General features: G+C 55.8%; 1 protein-coding gene and 1 non-coding gene across 2 annotated transcripts; one reads left to right on the forward strand and one right to left on the reverse strand.

Annotated features, from left to right (window-relative positions):
* Positions 1–8,226: 8,226 nt before the first annotated feature.
* Positions 8,227–17,100, reverse strand: SLC27A4 (solute carrier family 27 member 4). Its single transcript, XM_075111818.1, has 13 exons — positions 17,017–17,100; positions 14,184–14,350; positions 13,125–13,519; positions 12,267–12,425; positions 11,847–11,916; positions 11,667–11,758; positions 11,035–11,144; positions 10,400–10,609; positions 10,024–10,150; positions 9,726–9,863; positions 9,402–9,566; positions 8,804–8,950; positions 8,227–8,584 (listed from the first exon to the last, which is right to left on the reverse strand). The coding sequence occupies exons 2-13, from the start codon at positions 14,345–14,347 to the stop codon at positions 8,427–8,429; spliced, it is 1,935 nt and encodes a 644-aa protein (XP_074967919.1). The 5' UTR covers positions 14,348–14,350; positions 17,017–17,100; the 3' UTR covers positions 8,227–8,426.
* A 172-nt stretch (positions 17,101–17,272) lies between these two features.
* On the forward strand, positions 17,273–17,362 carry TRNAR-UCU (transfer RNA arginine (anticodon UCU)). Its single transcript is given in 2 exon segments — positions 17,273–17,309; positions 17,327–17,362. It is a non-coding gene; the product is annotated as a tRNA-Arg (tRNA).
* The last annotated feature ends 1,221 nt before the right edge of the window (positions 17,363–18,583 follow it).

Below are 18,583 nucleotides of genomic sequence, written 5' to 3' on the forward strand. Positions count from 1 at the left end.
TAATTTGAATTTTTAGTGGGGTTGCGGGAACGGCCAGGCCGGGAGAGACTAATGACCACGACCACAGCCACGGAAGATGTGCTTCTGTGCGTTGGAAAAGGCGGCGGTTCAGCATCCCCTTCTGCTCGGGGCAGCCTCTCCCAGTGAGCACATCATGTCCCCGCGGCACCAGGCACCTTCCAGCACTGCGTTAAAACAACGCGGCTCACATCTGTCGCCTGTTTGTTCTTTCCTCTCATCCCCAGAGGGACAAGCGTGAGCGCGCGGGCAGGATGCGGCCGTGGCAGTGACAGCTGGGCTGTGCAACGGCGCAGTCTCTTCTCCCCCACAACATGGAGCTGTGCTGGGCAGTGCTGGCAGAAAAACTGCAGCCCCTTAACCCTCCCTCCGCTCAGTGGAGGGTTTGGATTTAAAAAACATGTACGTGCGCACACACGCACATAGAAATGTAATACACGTATACATGCTGCATTATGTGTAAGGGGCATAAATTTACACAGACAGATTGCTCTTCGTTTATGCTAACGGGGGTCAGAGTATGCCTAACCCCTAGAGCAGAAGGTGGTGGTGTTTGTAATGGCCTTTTGTTCTCAGAGGAGATCATTCTCCAGGCTGGGCCCCAGGAAAGGCCGGTCCCCAGTGCAGATGAACGCTGCCGGGGCTACATGATGGCAGAGACATGAAGCTGTTGACCATGGTCTTCATCCAAAAATTCCAGCTCGATTTTAAAAATCTCTAAATCCTGAGGCTTTTGGGCACCTCAGAGATACGCCCCAGGATGTCGAACCGACTGTATGGGAAACTGGCTGAGAGAAGAAGCTGTGGATAAAAACCTGACTTCTATACACTTCATAAATGAGTGAAGCAGTCTGTATACAGAGGATCTGGTAATCTGGTCTCCAGATCAGTGTTTGCAGTTATGGTTTTACATCAGATGTTCTTCTTGCTTCCAGAAATCTTTTATGAGGCCAAATAATAGGTGAACTAGCTCCTAAAAGAATCTTGATTCCCAAGTTATAGAAATACAACAAAACATTACAGATTTAGTGTTAGTGCTTCCCAGAAAAGCAAAAAGAAATTAAAAAGAAAGGGAACAGTAATCATAAATACCAATTTGGCTCATTCAAGCATTCAAAGCTGGTTACTGTTAACAATTGTCCTGGAAATAGTCAGCGAGCACATGAGATACAGGGGACGTTTTTATGGACACTATGTGCTTGGGAAGAGGAGTGAGTCCCATCTCCGTGCTGGGTGCTGAAATTGGAGCATCACAAATTCTCTGGCACATGCTTGGGGATGGGGAAAGCAAGCACGTAATCTCCTCGAGACAGTGTAATGCTGCCATTGTTATTGCTAAAGCACTGTAAACATTGATGCTATTTGATAAACAGGTACCTAAAGCAAAACTAGATAAAGACAAGGCTTCTGCCTCCAACGTGCACCCCGGGTTGTTTGCTGTAACATAACATCTTCTTGGTCAAACCCAGGGATGTGTCACTGTGCTTTACTTAAACTAAACTTCTTTTTTTATACTGAATTTTCCACCCCAGATCCCTCAGTTGATGCTGAGTGTGGAAGGGCACTGGGCAGGACCAGGCATCCCCAGGTAGCTGCGGTGCTCACCCCAGTCACACAGGGCAGGAGGCTGCAGACCCGGGTGCTCCAGCTGCACCTACCCCTCTAGTCCTGCAAAGTCAACTGCGCCAAACAAAAGAACAGGTTGAATATCGAGCCTGTCAATAAAGAAGGTTTAATTTATTTTGTCTCACTCCTGGATTTTTCTTTTCCCCCCCTGCCATTTGCATGCTTTTTGCTCTCCACACGCCTGCAGAAGTGTCATGCCTGTGTCTCTCTGCCGAGGGTTTATTCTGGAGGAAACGGTTTAGGTCACCATCACATTTTACAGGGAAACGCAGTTTATAAATACACCGGGACCCGGCGCTACGAGGAAACATTTTATCAGAGAGCCCCGAACTGACGATTCAATTATTTTTCAATAAAACATCAGGGGAATGAGCAAACAGCTGCTCGCATCCTTCCACACAGCAAGTCAAACTTCAAGGGGAACAATAGCTGGCGAAAGGGGAGCCATCGTGGAGGCGGTGACAATGGGTTTCCTTACTGGGGGCTTTGTTTGATTTCCCCGTCTCAGTTTTGAACTCCCTTCGCCAGAGAAAGGCGAGGGGGTAGGACGGGGAGAGGGGGAAGCAGGCAGAGGGGAAGGAGGGTCAGTGGGAGTTAAAGCCTTTTGCAGCCTTTCTCTCCCATTCATGTGGTAATTGGGTGTCAAGCAGAGATCAGTAAGATGGAGCCCGGCCTCTGTGCCCGGGTTAAACTGCAGCAGAAAGAAAGCGGGAGCTGAACCGATGGAGGCCTGAATGTCATTAGGGCGGGAGGAAGCGCCTCTCCCCCAGGAGCCCTTCTGCCGGGGTGCTGGGCTGGGGGGGCCGCTTCCCATTCAGGGCATCCCTGAAAGCGGCCAGACAAAGCGGGAGGGCGTCCGAACAATGCCGCACCCCCGGCTCTGCTGTCAATAGGGAGCTCTAAACAGGCGTTTAACCTTCAGAATAGCTGAAAGTGATACTCAAAGCCGAGGAGGTGGCTCGCCTGCCACTATTAGCCTCTTCCTGCGGCCGAGCCGGAGGCCACTTGGATGGCCGGAGGCCAGGAGGGAGGCTCTTGCCACCCCGGCTTCCTCAGCCCCGTTGGCACAGCACTGGGGGTGTGCAGGGCCCTGTGTGGGTCATGGCAGGTGTCACCTCCAGGGCAGGATCAGACCCCGACTCCCACTCAGGCTGGCGAGACGCTGGCATCCCTGGGGAGGGCTGCTCGGCACGCTGGAGGATGGGGCAGGAGGAAGGCAGGGCCATATTGAGGAGGGGGATGTGGCAACAGTCGGGGTCATATCCTGCTTCACAAGCCTGGGGTTATTTGGCAAGGGATCAGGGGGGGTCCAGACAACGACCCCCCTCCCAAGCAAGGAGATGTCCTGGCCTCAGAGAGGGTTGCATCGCCTGCAATCCCCTGGGTTGCCAACCTGTACCGCATGACCCCAACTGCCCAAAGCTCTCCCAGAGCCTGGTCTGGCATTGTTTGTGCCTATGGGTGGGATTTTTAATGGAGAGAAGAGGGGCAAAACATGGGTTGTTTTGGAAGGTGGGATTTGCCACTGAAATAGGCCAGGGTCAAAAAGAGCAGAGCAGGCCCTGTTGTCCCCTGCTCCCCGAGCCTCGCCCCGTGGCACAGCCCAGCCATCCCTGCTGTTCAGGAGCTAGCAGCGAACAGCCATAAAGACATTCGCTTCCCTAGCGAAGCCTTTCTGCTTTAAGGAGGAAAGCTGCCGTCCCTCCCTGCTGCACGTAGGATGACGAGATGCTGGTGCTCCCCGCAGACCATCATTTTGATGGAATCCCCTGCAACACAACCCCCTCAAACTGGAAGGGGAGAAGCCGTCCCTGGCTCTGCTCCTGGTTACACTGGAGCCACTCAGGGGAATCACATATTTCCATTTCTAAACAGCACACCAAAGGATAGACCCTTCTTTAGTCCAGAATATTTCCCTGTCGCTGCTTAAAGGCAAAGCTAGCTCACCAGCACGCGGAGAAGCAGGCGGCTGTCATTGTTTGGGAAGACTCCAGCATGCCAAGAGTGGCAGGGGGAGGCTGGAGAGATGCAGCGTTAAAGATTATCAGAGACGTCTCAGCAGCAGAAATTAATTTCACCCAGAAAGGTCCTGAGCAGCTTGCAAATCTCCTGCCTGCATTTAGGCTAAAATACACTGCAGTTTTGCACACCAAGCATGGCCTAGCTGAGCTAGACCTAGAGCTGGAAAGAGATGCTGATCAGAGAGAAAGTTGCAGCATTATTTTTCTTAAAATTACTGCCACTGTCCAGGATGCAGGGTCTGGGAGAAGCAGTCATGTCCATGGTGAAAAGTACATTTGGTTTGTAAAGCTCTTCAGCTTCACTTAAATGAATAGGCTAATAATAACTCAGGAAAGGATTTTAATGTTTTCTTAACCTCATGCAAACAGCTTTTTAAGTATTTTAATTAAAAAATAATAATACCTCATACTTTATATATATAGTACTTTCATCTATATACAGCTGTTGAGCCAGACTTCAGCTTAGTGATCAAAGGAGAGAGATAAGTCTCGCAAGGTGTCTCTAATCATAGAAAGAGGATTCAATTAACTTCTTCCTTAAAATCACACAAATAAAAAAGAAAAAAAAAAATCAGTCCATGATTAAGCACTGGCTGCTTCTTTCCAAACACCTCTCTGCTGGAAGCATTTTGTCCCAGCACTGATCCTGGGCTCAGTACCACACTTGCACTTGTATTCCTGGGCTGAAAGCTTCAGGGGCGCTTTCACCTAGGCTTCATTTTTCCACAGGAGCTGGGACTTTAAAAAGGCCCCAGAATTTCAACCCAAAGCTGACAGCCAGCAGAAAAACTCTAATTGGAGTAGCTGGGAGTTTTGAAGCATTGCCAAGTACAACAAAACCCCACTCAATAAGGACAAACACAGTGCAGATAGTGAATTGTGCCCAGCCACCAGATCTCCAGCAGGGACCAGAGCTGCTACTTTTAATCCTCCCAACGCCGCAGCGCCATCAGCATTGCCAGGCAGGGCAGCTCCTTACAACATAACTCACAGCTATGAACACACCTTCACAGGGCTCCCCTCTCCATGGGAGATCCAGCACGGAGATGTGCATACTCGGTATGTGCACGCCCCAGCCCATCAGCACAGCACTGTGCTCCATCGGTACTGCTGAGCTCTGCAGGCCTCCTCTGTCAAAGGCCTGTGTATCAGAGCCCCCCGTGCAGGTTGCTGAGCTGTGTCCCCAGTCACTCGGCACCCCCCAGAATGGGAGCTCTCACCTTGGGGGGGCCCATCCTGCTCCTCTGGCCTGCGCCCTGCAGCTACAGCCTTCCTCCCCACAGCCGGCCAGGAACACAGGGCTTGGGGTGAGCTCCCTGCTATGCCCCTCAGTTATGTCAGCACCAGCAAGGGCTAAATCCTGCTCCTTGCAAGTGCCCCGGCCGAGCCTATTATTGGCACATCCATCTCCAAAACCCAACAACACAAGCTGGTATCCGCTTGGATGAGCTTACATGCAAGTAAGTAAAAGCCATATTTCCATGAGCTTCCAAAGCTGTTTGCATCTGGGTTTAATAGGCAGTGCCCTGAATGCAGAGCTTGCTTGGCTTTTTTAACCTAAACTGCTCTCAGACAGATGGAAACACAGTACTGAGCCTTGCCCTGTGTCCCCTCTTCCTTCAGAGTGGCTTTGTATGCAGGGCAGCACGGCCATTTCTTTCAGGAAGGGAGAGCAGTGCTTCTGTATCCTCCAGTATCACTTCAAACCATCCATCTCCAGACAGTGACCCCCAGGGCTGACTTCAGGGAGGCCAAGCTTTCACCCATTCCCTTTAGCGGAGGGCTGGGGGAGGCCGGACAGTTCAGGTCACTGCCCACTGCCCGCCTGGCACAACAGGGTGACCTCGGTGCTGCTGAAGTCTCTGCCAGGCACAGACTCTGGTCTGGAGCCCAAGTGGAGGGAATGCCAGCACCTGGGATTGCTGCTGGCATCCCACCCAGCACAATCATCTGTACCCAAAACTTCCTCTCCACCTCAGACAGGTTCTGACCTCTCCCAAGTGGGTGACCCCCCTTGCTCCCTGTGACCCCCGCAGCTTCCCAGAGCTCTGAGCCCCCTCAGGGGGCCGTGAGACCCCAGGGGAGCCCCTGTAGAGGTCCCCCCTGAGACGAGGCGTTTGCCGAGCCCAGCCTGCCCTCCACTGGCAGCTGTGAGAGGAACAGCATCCAAAAGTGGGACCAGACCACCTGCAGAGGCAGCAACCATCACTGCGTACCCTGCACCAGGCCCCTGAGGCTGGTGGACACCCCCAGGCCGCTAAGTAGGAACCTCCACAGGCAAAGCCACCTCCTTTGAAGGCTGAGCACCACAGACACTCTAGGGCTGTGGGGATGAGGCCTGTTTTCCAACGAGCTGGGGCCTGCTTTGGGACAGAGGCTGTCCCAGGAGCTGCGCCCTTCCAGGAGAAGCATTAGACCTTGCTGCTGCGTCACCCCACACTCCTCCAGTCCTCACCTGGGGCAGAGGCTGGATGCAGCTCCGAGCTGGGCCTTGCCCAGCTATGTCCAGGGGATTGAGTAAGCTAAAAGCTTTAATTTTAGTTTGAGATGCTAGAGAAGCCGTCAGTTTGAGCATGCCTGATGGTGCATCTGGTATATAATAGGTGCAAAATTTCTAGCAATTTTGCCATGGTGCAGCTTGCCAGGCAACACAGTTCACCCAGGCTCATGCCTCAGACGTTTCTCCCTGGTACCCACATACCATGAAGGAGCCAGTTGCTCCTGTCCCCAGGGTGGGATGCAGAGGGTCTAAAAGATGGTTCTGGCAGCGAGGGAAGGGGAATGGCTACTAAAAATCTTGTCTTCAAGGACAGAAATGAGCTGGAAGGTTAAGCGTGGCCAAACATGGAGGAGAAGCGGCAGGAAGCAGAAAGAGGGAACCAGAGAGGCGCGGAGGAGACAGATGTGCCAGAGTAAGCAGGGAGAACTGGGCCAGGACAAAAATGGGATGGCAACGCTAAGAACAGGACCAGGAGAAAGAGGGAGTGGGGAGTTGGTGGAGGGGTCCGGGGAGGGTCTCATCAATAGGTTGCTTTCACAAAGTCATCAAACGCAGCAGCAAGGGGCTTGCTTCTCCCTGCTCCAAGATGAGCTAAGCCTGCACAGGGAGGTCATGCTCTGTAGTGGCAGTTCCCAGTTCCCATACCAGCACAGTCCCCTGCCTCCCCACACAGAGCAGGACTGTGCAAGAAGAGGTAGGAAACTCCAAGCATAGCCCATACTTGCATTTAATCATAAGGACAGGACAGTCTGGGGCAGGCAGGTATGCTGGTGTGGAAGCACAGCTAGAAGAGCAGACACACCTTGTCCTCATGAAAGACAGGTGTCATTTTAAGGAGTATCCCTGCTAAAAGCATAAAAAGAAATAATTTTTTTAAAAAAAAACAAACAAACAAACAAACAAAAAAAACCACCAACCCAGAGTTTTGTCTGGAACTGACGTTTCCATGTGGTCTCTGAGGACTGGAATCAGACATTGCTGCTAAGGCTGTTTCACATCAGACACAATGCGGGGAATTCACATAGCTCAAGTCAGGTGTTTAACATGGACATTTCAGTTCAGGGCCCACCTCCTGCGGTAGAGACAGGGAGGAGTCTTGCAGGAAGGGATGCAGAGCATGTGAAGCCAGGCTCTCACAGAGACCCCTCTCCGGAGGACCTTCTCTCCCCTAGGCAAGTTGCCTCCTGCATTCAGGGCACAGACACTGCAGCAGGAAAGCCCTGAGAGCTGCTCTGTGGTGCTAAGTCTAAGCAAAAGCAAACCAGGCCCTTCATTCCCACTCTCCCACGTGCTTTCTGCAAGGAAGAAGTGCACAAAACAAGGCTGCATCCACAAAAGGTGAAAGTAAGAGACCAAGAGAAGTGTCCACAAGATTGCAGGGTTTGCTCATGTCCTCCATCATGGAGCAAGGCCACAAGGACATATACAGCTGCACCCACGCTGGAAGAGGAGAATCATCCCAGATGAGTGTCCCGTCTCCCTGTGCCCTGTGAGAGAAAAGGGCTCTCCAAGAGAGGACAGGTCTGGGCTGCTCCTTCACCTACTACGCAAACCCAGGACACATTCAAAAGTACAGATAATAAATTAAGATTGAAAAAAAAGTCAGCGTGTATAATATATATATATATAATATAATATAATGTGCGTGTGATTGTGAAGAATAGAAATGTCATCCCCAGGAGAGAGCAAGGCATGGCAGAAGCACATCCCTGTCTCTCTCTGAATCCCAGCACCACCCTGCTCCCGACTCACAGCAGAAACACATGCAGGGCCATGCAGGGGGCAGGGGTTGAGCCTGGCACCCAGCTTCCCTCTGCCAGTGGGGGCCTAGTGCCAAGGAGGAGCTGCCTGCTTGGTGGAGGAGTGGGGAAAGAGCCCAGCACTGGTCCCTTCATGGCCTTCACAAGGAAGGGTTGCTGCAGGCAGGAAAAGGGAAGGAAAGACAGGAAAAGCAGAGTGGAATGGCAGGGACACCCCACCCCTCCTTAACTGGCCTGGGCCCTGCCCCTCCCGTGGCACAGGACCACCACTGCTGTACCAAGTAGAAAATAAAGCCATAATGAGTCTATGCTTTGGTATGTAACCATTCCCCTCCCCTCAGACCCCACTGTGTTCCCCCTCAACCATTATCTGCAAAAGTCATCAAATAAAATCTCTAGTGTGCCCTTATATCGCTCCTTGAACCTTTTCTTCCCCAGCACCTGCCTTGCCCCCATCTCCCCAGTAGGATTCAGGGAGGTGCCTTGCTTGAGCCCCGCCAGTTACAGCTTCTGCTCTCCCGACTGGATCCTGTCGAACGCTGCCTGGTCCAATGGCAAGTAGCAGCCTTGCCTGGAGTCCAGGAAGTACAACCTGTCCTTCACCACCGCAGGGTCAAAGCCCTGCTTCCGCAGCTCGGTCTTCTGGAACTTGTAAGTGCCTGGAGCAGGGAAAGAAGAAGGAATGAGGGGTCACCAGCTGCACATGCTCCCATCCCCACCGCCCCCATGCACCCCACACCTCCAAACCATGAGAGGAACTGGCTAGGGGCTCTGGGGGGCAGAGGAGCTCCATCCCGACCCTACCACAGATCAGCCTCCGTAACCAGGTCTCGTGCCCCAGCTCCGTGCCCAGTGTGAGCATGCACACCATGGCTCACTTGTCTTGGAGACTTCGTGCAGGAACCGGAGGAAGACGGGCCGCGCATACAGTGGCAGTGCCTTTTTCAGTTCACTAGCAAAGCCTTCTAGGTCACAGGAGTTTTCTGGGTCGGCAATGGCTGCCATTCCTGCCTTCCCTTCAATCCCTAAGAGGCAGAGAAGAAGGGAGAGCACTCAGACACACTGTCCCTGCAGCATCATCTCCCTCTGCCCCACACCAGCAAGACCTCTAGCACAGACCCCACTTTGTACTGAAGCACTGGTGCATCCAGCTGTGTCACCAGTCTGTGGCTAAGGATACCAGCGACACCCTGCGGTCACGGTCATCTCCTCCCAGAGGAGGCACTTCTAGCCTGTCCAGAAAGGATGCAGGGTCCTTCCAAACCAGCCAGAATCAGAACAAGGCTAGAGAAAGGGAGGGAACCCTCTGGTTCCCACTTGGCACATCCCCGGTGGCCTCTTCCCAGGTCACCCATGGGAAGCCTCGGTCCAGCCTCTTACAAAATGGCACGCTGATCCAGACGTGCATGTCAGACTCACATTCAAGAGCTGGAGGCCCACCTGCCTCCCCCGATTGTCTTCTCCCCTCTCAGCTACCTGGGATCTCCACGCCATAAACCACGACATCTGTCAGGTTGAGGATGCGGCTCAGCGTCCCCTCCACCTCTGTGGTGGAAACATTCTCCCCCTTCCAGCGGAATGTGTCCCCAGTGCGATCCCGGAAGTACATGTAGCCGTATTTGTCCATCACCAGGACATCTCCTACAGGAAAGTGAGGAATGGGCAAAAAATGAGGTGTCAGAGGGGCTAGGAGCAACCCTGGAACATCTCAGGGCAGTACCTCTAGCCTGGGACAGCCCCCACACCCACCCAGGTACCCTTCTCTGCTCTCAGCTGACAGAAGGGCCCTGCTTGACTCACCTGTGAGATAGGCAATATCCCCTTTTGTAAACACATCCTTGGCAATTTTTTTATTGGTAGCTGACTGGTTGAGGTAGCCGTCAAAGTGCTGCAAGGGGTTGCTCTTGACAATGCGGCCCACCAGCTGCCCTGGCTCCCCTGCAGGGAGAAAAGAGGAGATGAAGGGGTGAAGCAACAACCTGCACCAAGCAAAAAGGGTGGGATTTAACTGAGCAGAGACTCAAACCTAGGTAAGTTATCTTCAAGTATCAGGAAAGACTTGCACAGGGCTGAGACTCATCCCTGTGATTGCCCTCACCTGGTTCACAGGGGATACAGACACCATCCGGCCCCCGGATCAGCTCCATGGTGTCTTCATCCACCCGCACCAAGCCAATGGGGTACACACCTGGTAGTATCCTGCTGTTGAAGCCGCACGACCCAACCTAGGACAGAAGGAGCTCAGAGCCGTAGGTAGCAGGGACACCTCTCCTGCCCCGAGCCTGCTGCCCACACACATCCAGGATACCAGAGCTGGCACCGCACAACAATAACCAAAACCCTTCCAGGCAGATAGCAACCCACGCCAAGCCTCTTGGAGCAAGAAACCAGGAGCAAACAGCCTGCCTGGGTTTCCAGCCCTGCCCAGGCCAGCAGGCACCCTCTGGGACATGGGGAGAGTGGTGGGGCCTTACATTGTTGTCAAAGTTTCCCAGGCTGCAGTTGCATTCGGTGGCCCCGTAGAACTCAGCCACCTGGGCAATGCCAAAGCGGACCATGAACTCCCGCCAGATAGAGGCACGCAGCCCATTGCCCAGCGCCATGCGCACCCGGTGCTGCTGTTCTACCTCCTGGTACGGCTGGTTCAGCAGGTAGCGGCAGATCTCCCCGATGTACTGTACAATCTGGGAGGGATGGAGAGGAAAGACTCACTAGGATCCCTCTGCCAGGTCCCGGGGTGTTTGGGGTTTCTTCAGGGCAGGTAGGAACAGCACAACACACCCAAAGTCCCCTAAAGAGGCCGTGGTAAAACCTAGGAGTCCTACTAGCTCATCTAGTGCCTGTCCCTCCCTGGTTAACCCACTGCTCCAGTCTGTGAAATCTGAGACCTCCTGGCTAATGCTGAAGCATGGGAAGGGTTTGGACACATGGAGTTACCACTGCAGGTGGGAAGGACACGGCCCCACCACCTTGGAAGGTGGTTTGGGATGGGCAGGCAGAACCAGGCCAGGCCTCCCACCTCTTCCAGCAGCTGTGCTCTCCCCAGCATGGCACAGATCCCCAGCCTCCACTCCCTGGTCCCGGATGGCCCCTTGCCTCACAGCCTTACCGTGCAGTTGTATTTCACGCAGTCCTCCCAAAAGTGCGAAGCCGAGAACTTCTTGCGGATGACAATCGTCATGCCCTGCAGCAGGCATTGCCCAACCCCCACGATGTTCCCTGCAGAGAAGCAGCCAGGGGAGCCCTCAGTCCCCAGACACCTCCAGCCCAGCCTGCTCAGGGAGAAGCCTGGCAGGGCAAGGTGAAGGCCATGCGCTGGCTCACCACAGATGGGTGTTCACCCAGCCAAAGCCCCCAGGACCACAGACACCAGGGAGGAGATGCATGGCAGCGAGATCTGGGGCAGCGCTTTGCACCTAATGTCCCAGCATGTCTCAGCCAGCCAGGTGGGCACCGCTTCCCCTTCCCCAACTTTCCACATGGAACAGCAGCAATAAGGTGCAGCTATTCCAAAGCCAGGCTACGAGCTGGATAACACACCCCCCCCCCCACTCTAAAGGTCAGCTAGATCGATTCTTGGCTCCCAGGGAAAAAGCAGAAAGCCTCAGTCAGACACTGCCAGCAGCAGCCAGCTCCTGCTTGACGTGGAGATCGCTGCTGCACCAGCCTCCAGCCTGAACCCTGGGCTTGGCTGAGGGGAAGAGACGGCCCTGGCACGCAGGGCTCCGTACAGCACGTTACCTGCAGCGTGGTAGAGAGGGAGGCAGTCATACATCACATCGTTGGGCCGCATGCGAAAACCGTAAAAAACTAAGCTGGACATGCGGAAGTACCTGGGGCGGGAGGGTGAAGGGACATGTCAGCAGAGGACAGGGCAGAGCTCAGCTCTGTCTGGTCCCAAGTCCCTGCCCACAGCCTTACCGGCAGTTTACCACAATCGCAGCCTTGGGCAGCCCCGTCGTGCCAGAGGTGTAGATGTAGAAGAGTTTATCTGGAGAGCAATGAGGAGGCAAGGTCACATACCCAATATAGGAGCTGGCTGAACTGGGAGAGGGGGACGAGTCAAATTTATACACTCTGCTTGTGCCAGTTGAGCCCAAACTTTGTTGCTGGGTTTACCCTGGGCAGATGAGGTCTGTTAGACACATGGAGGGCACAACAGGATACTGCTCCACACAGGGCCAGGCTTCAGACACCAGAGTGTTACACCTCCCAAACACCCCAGGCCCTGCTGCAGACATCTGCCGTTCGCATCCTGAGCAGACATTCTTGCCAGCGTTGTAACCAGCAGATCTACAAACACACCACCATGAGTTTGGCCCCCAAGAGCTGACCACATACCAAGAAAGCCCTTATCAGGCGGGGTTGGCTGGTGCCGCTGGGCCATCTGCAGGAGGGGATCCAGGTGTTTCGCACCAGGAAGCACAGACTCAGGGCTTCCTTCCCCGGACCAGAAGAGATGGATAGATTTCTCCAGGGAAGGTTGCACTTCCTGCATTGCTGAAAATGTAAAGAGGAGAGATGGAGAAAGACTGCAGGGTGGTTACAGAACAGGGACCCCCTGCCCTCCCAGACACTCTCAGGGAGACACTGCCCCAGGTAGCAGCATCCTCGCTGTGCCCAGCACAGTCCCCAAAGGGCTGACAACCATCCCAGGCAGATGTCACTCCAATGATTAACAGATGCTGGGACCACAGCCCAGTCCTCTTCAGGGACTAGAAGATCCTGTTCTCCACCTCTCCCCAGCCAAAACCTCTTTGGTGCCAAGAGGTCTGTGCTGACACGATCAACCTCAGAGGTGTGGGCTGAGACACCTGATGAGCTGGAGCTGTGGTGCTGCGGGGATGTGGCTAACAGCCATGGGGAGCAAAGGGAGGCTCATCCCGTGCAGCAGGGCAGGCCCAGCCCAGCCCAGGGCTCCATGCAGGGCATGGACCCAAGAGGCACAAGGGAGGATCCTCACACCGAGGCTGGCCTGCCTGAGAGCCCGACAGTGCTGAACTCTGGATCGTGCCCAGCTCCAGATCCTGCCTAGCGGCCAAAGGGACCAACAAGAAAAAAAAAAGCCCAGATCCAATTCCAACTGTCCACTCTCTTCCAGATCCCTGCTCTGTGGTGGGCAGGAAAGGAGCACTAAACCCATTGACACACCCCCTCCATGAGTTCAGAGCACCCCTGACGCATCTGCCTGCCCCTCACCTTCCATCACCTCCACCCCAAAAACCACAGCTTTGGAGTTGGAGATGGTGATGCAGTGCAGCAAGGCCTCCATGCGCAGGTGGGAATTCACAAGGGCAGTCTCCACCCCAATCTTGGCCAATCCAAGCCACAGCCCCACGTACTGATTGCGGGACTCCATGAAAAGAGCCACCACATCACCAGATCGGAAGCCTTGGCCATGGAAAAAATTGGCCACCTGGTTGGAGTACTCATCCAGCTGACGAAAGGTCCAGCTCTCGCCTGTGCCTTGGAAGATCAGCGCTGTCTTCTCTGGATACTTGCTCGCAGTCTTCTGGAAGATCTTGGCGATTGTGTTCTTCTGCCTCACATGCCTCCATACCTGCCACTTCACTCGCAATAGGACCAGCCCCGTGCTGCCAAAGGAAGGGGAGCAAGGGGGCAGCTGCTCAGTGACCCTTGCAAAACCACTTCCTCCAGCAAAGCCAGCACAGCACAAGGATCGTACTATGAGCTGCACTAGCTGCACTGTTCCAGGCCTTACTGTAGGTCAGCAGCAGCTCTGGGTGCTCCCCTGAGCCACGGGGACATAGGCAGAGGTTCTCTGCAGGTATGTTTATAGCCAGTAACTGATGAGGACCAGGAAGAGGTACGTTTTGGAAGGCTGCAGACAGGGATGTCCCCAAAGGGGCATCTCTGAGCCTCAGGTAATCTCCAAGAGGTGCCACTGCTCCCTCCCCACAAATCCTTGCCAGGAGCTGGCACAGCCTGGTACCAACTCAGAACTGTCCCTGCACAGGCACCTGGTGCCACGCCAGCAGCTTTAGGGACAGGGTGAAGTACAAGGACAGACACTAGACTTCGATCTCAGCTGAAATCTATCTTTCCTGTTAAAACTTTGACCAAGAGTTTGGTGCCACCCAGGCGCGGTAGAGGAAGATCTCCTTCCAGCCAGGCCGAGTGCCAACAGAAACCCAGGGTTGTGCAAGGAGCTGGGGGCTGCACTCAGGCATACATCAGGGCAGAGCAGTGGGGCAGGGGAAGGGTAGATGGTCGGGCCATCCCAGCGAGGACACCTACGTGACGTCCCTTCGTATTGTCTTGATGAATATGAGGAAGAAGTCCCATCCGCCGGATCCCAGGTAGAAGATGAACAGGGCAGGAATGGCCTGGGCCCAGGACAGCTCCAGACTGACCCTGAAGAACAGCAGCAGTGCTGCAAAAGCAGCCAGACGCAGCATCATGGCCTGCAGAGAGAGAGAAACCACGGCCATCAACCTACGCACACTGGACTTGGCGATAATGAACCCATGGGCGGGGGATGCATTAGCAGCCCCCAGTTTCCCGGATGAGGTCCCTGAGTCACCACTCCTCTTGGCAGTGAGGACATAACCCAGCAGCACAGAGCTCCCACAGATGTAACTTTACTGGGCCTTGGAGATAGCCTCCAATTAAGCCACTGGCACAGCACGGCTTCGGACCAGCTGAGAGCCCAGCCATTCCCACCTCGGGACCCATATCCTGCACACCAGCAAGGGGCACAGCCACGCCCCAGTGGCATGACATACAGGATAAACTCACTTCATGGATGTGGGAGCAGAGTCACAGCAGGAGACCTTGTACAGATGTTTGGCAGGCACCAGGGCGATGCCAGGTAGGGCTGGGTCAGCCCCTCACCTCCAGCCTGACAAAGCCCAGCTCCAAATTCCTCCCTACTCCAAGGATCCCTCTGTCCCCATAGCCCAGGTCTCCCTGTCCCACCGCATCAGCTCTCCTGCATACCTGGCTCCGGGACAGCCACATAGCTGCTGGGAGAGCGCAGCTTCACACACTCCCCGACACAAGTCAGACAGGAACAGGAAACCCAGTCCTTTGGGCTCTGCTTATGTTTGCAAACCCCTGTGTTGGCGGGCAGTTTCCTGGCCTGGCTCTGCTGGAGTCACTGCCAGAGCAGGCTGGGGATGAGGCCAGGTGCAGGCATGCCCTGGCTAGGCTGGAGAGGGGAGAAGAAGGGCTGTCACTGCTGCCAGGAACACCGAGACCCCTGCCCCATGCCCTGTGGACAGCAACTCAGTCTTTGGTACCTGACCCCCAAAACCAGCACCTCTGCTCCCATCCCAAACACACCCCAGACGTGGGTTTGAGAATTGCAGGAGACCATGATCTAGCAAAGGCTCTTTTTGAGCAACAGCATCAGGCAGATGAAGGTGACAGTGATGTGACCCTTGCAGCTCAGGGGCTCCTAGATAAAACTGGTCCTTCCTGGCATGGATGCAGGCCAAAGGGGAAGGAAACACTCATATGATTTCCCTTTCCCTCTTGAAGGCAGATTCACTGCTCTGAAACTGGCAGCCCTGAGAGCCATGCATGGGGCTTCCTCTCTGCTCCGTGCAGTTCCCCCAGGTCATAGGCCTCTGTGGATTTGGTACGAGACGTTGGCAGGGGGGAGCAAAGGTGGCACCACGTGGTCACCATGCCCTGGCATGTCACATAGGCTGTCTCATCTCTGAGCCATGCCACTGACAGGAGGCAGGAATGCACCAGAGCACAAGATGCCGCTCCTGGGTGGGGGCCTGGGGACATCCTCCTCCCATCCGCAGCCCCTGCCCAGAGATACCCCCTTGTCCCTCTGAACTCCCGCCACCAAACACCTCCCAGGCCTGAGGTCCCACAACATAGTCCCCTGGCCTTTTAGCAGGGCAGGATCTACTGTATTTTTACCTAGGAACCTCTCTCTGCAGTTAAACAGGACAACTCTTAGGTCACCATCAAACTACTATGCCTTGGCCAAGACCTGGGCCCTTCATTACACACTCACATCAAACAGAGAGATGTGGAGAGCCAGCAGTGGGGGAGCCACACTGTGTGGGCAGCAAGGCACCTAACCTCCCACTTGATGGCAAGACGGGCCCAGACAGGCCCCTGTTATCCTCTGCTCCCATCTCTCCCTCACGCCAGCATGCCCGGTGCCTCCCGCCGAGAGATAACTTGTGCATTACTGAGAGATAACCGGTAAGAGATTACCGAGAGATAACTGGTGCATCACTGCCAGAGACCTCCAGCCCTGCCGTTAAGGATTCAGGTCTTGTCTAGCTGCATCAGCACAGAGAAAATTAAGACCTGCCTGTAGCTCCACAGCCAGCAGGCAGGAAGGCAAACTGCAGGGATCCATCACCCGGGGGCACAGAGACCCGAGGAGAGCTGGGAAGAGGGACCAGCCTGGGGAGGAGGTCATGGGGGGGAGCAATAGGCACGCGACCTGGCTCCAAGAAGCCGCAGCACTAACGGTCAAGCGCCAGGGGCCGGGAGATCCCCAGAGGCATCTCTCCAGCGTGAGGAGCTGGGGAGGCACCTGTCCCCCCACTTGGCCCTGGGCAGGATGATGGGGATGAGCCCCGTTTCGCTCTCCCCGGGGCCACCGGCAGGCTCAGCCCAAGCAAGGAGGACGAGCAGCGCAGCCCCAGCCCCATCTGAGAGGGCAGAAGGACCGGGAGACCCGAGTGAGCCTCACACCGGGGCTGCAGTCGGGACCCTCCTCCCTGAACCCCCGCCAGGCCCGGGAACCGCCCTGGGAGAGCCGGTATCCGCCGGGGAGCCCGGTACCGCCCGCTGAGAAGGAGGCCACGCGGCGCCTCCTGAGGAGACCGTGGGGCTAAGGGATCCCGGTACCGCCCGCGGCGCCTCCTGAGGAGACCGTGGGGCTAAGGGATCCCGGTACCGCCCGCGGCGCCTCCTGAGAAGACCGGGAGGCTGAGGGACTCCGGTACCGCCCGTAGGGCCGCGGCGCCTCATGAGGAGACCGGGGGTCGCGGCGGCCCCACCCGGCCGCCCGCGGGGAAGCAGCCTGGCCACCGCAGCAGGGCAGAGCGGCGCCAGGAGGTCACGGAAGGGGAGGACGGTTCCGCGCTCTTACCGGGCTCCGGCGCGTCCGCTGCGGCCCGGCCACCTGCACCGGGAGCGGGGCCGGGAGCAGGAGCGGGGCCCGCCCGCCGCTGCAGCACGGGGCGGGGCGCACAGCGCGGCCCGCCGGGAGCTGTAGTCCCGCCCGGCGCCACCGGTCCGGCCCCGCGGCGGCGGGTGCGGTCCCGGGGAACGGCGGGGCTCTGCGCGGGGCGGGGCGCGGGGCGGCGCGGCGGGAAGAGGCGGTGAGGGCGGCGGGGCAAAGCGAGGGCTCTGTGGCGCAATGGATAGCGCATTGGACTTCTAGCGTGGTGACGGGAGTCATTCAAAGGTTGTGGGTTCGAGTCCCACCAGAGTCGCATTTTGCCGCCGGGGCGCGGCGATCGTTCTCGGGGTTCCGTGACCGCGACGGGCCGTGGCGAACCGCCATCCCCGGCCGCCGCCGCCTCGCAGGGAGCCCCGCCGCCCCCGGCAGACCGGTACCGGGGCCACAGACCCACACAGGGAGAGGAGCTCCGGGACACGGCTCTCCTGGCGATTTACAGGAGTGCATCCATCCCAGCGGGTCCGTCCGCAGTTCTGTAGCAGCATCACCTCCTTCTTTGGTTATGGCTATTGTATCACCTCCTTCAGCAGTCATGGCTTTCGCACCCCAAAATGACCCCAGCAGCTTGGGCACGGGGCACCGCTGGTGGCAGTGGTGGAGCTGCCACTTGTCCGCAGCAAATACATCTCCCAAAAGAATGCATTTTGGCATGGCTTGTGTCTGACCTGCCCGCTCCCCTCCTCTGCCTCCGCTTCCTTCCTTCCTGCAGATTCGACAAGCAGCAGCCGTGGTGAACAGGAGCCGCGGTGGCCGTTAAGTGATCTGGCTGAGCAGATGCCGTTTAAAGTTACATTATGTGCCATTTCTGTAGCACTGGCACCAGCCCGCCAAGCAACATGAAGGCAGCACGAGCACTGCATGGCTGCACTAAACAACCTAAAGTGCAGCGAAATCCTCTCTCACGACCATCATTTCACGCATTTCCTTGACTGCTGCTCGTGGCTTCTGGAAGCAGCAAATCTTTGCTTCCCTTTGGTTTAACCACCTCAAAGCTCCAACACGTTTCTGATACAGAAAAGCACATTTCTGGTTCATTTTAGGGCCAAACACTTCTTTTGCCTCAACCACTGCAATAATGCAACCCCCACTCTGTGTTTTACAGTAGCTAAAGAATGTATTTATATTTATTATATCCTTTCTTATCTACTTAAAATAACTGCAGAGGCCAAGTGGAGGTGCGAGCCCGGTTTTAGAGAAAAACCCAAAGTCTGGCTGGCACAGGGCGGTGGGGAGAACGACTTGAAAACAGGGAGCCATAGGGTGCAGGAAAGCAGCCAGTCCCTCTGCCCTGGTGTCTGCTCTTAAATGTAGCCCAAAAATCATGGGTTTTGCCCCTGCGCAGCCTCCTAGGATGGAGCAACTCTGACCCCTGGCCACACCATCAGTCCCTGCTCCTGCCCATCTGCCCCAGCATCCCATGGGAGACTGGGATGGGGCCAGTGAAACTCACAGGGGGACAATGCCATGTTCCAAA

Source organism: Phalacrocorax aristotelis, chromosome 17, assembly GCF_949628215.1.
Source record: "Phalacrocorax aristotelis chromosome 17, bGulAri2.1, whole genome shotgun sequence".
NCBI classification, from domain to species: Eukaryota; Metazoa; Chordata; class Aves; order Suliformes; family Phalacrocoracidae; genus Phalacrocorax; species Phalacrocorax aristotelis.

Coding starts and splice junctions, on each gene's coding strand:
- SLC27A4 (XM_075111818.1), bottom strand. CDS start 14,347: ATGATGCTGCGTCTGGCTGCTTTTGCAGCACTGCTGCTGTTCTTCAGG. Junction 13,520..14,183: donor ACAATACGAAGGGACGTCAC/GTAGGTGTCCTC, acceptor TTCCTTTGGCAG/CACGGGGCTGGTCCTATTGC. Junction 11,145..11,666: donor CCCTCTCTACCACGCTGCAG/GTAACGTGCTGT, acceptor GCTTCTCTGCAG/GGAACATCGTGGGGGTTGGG.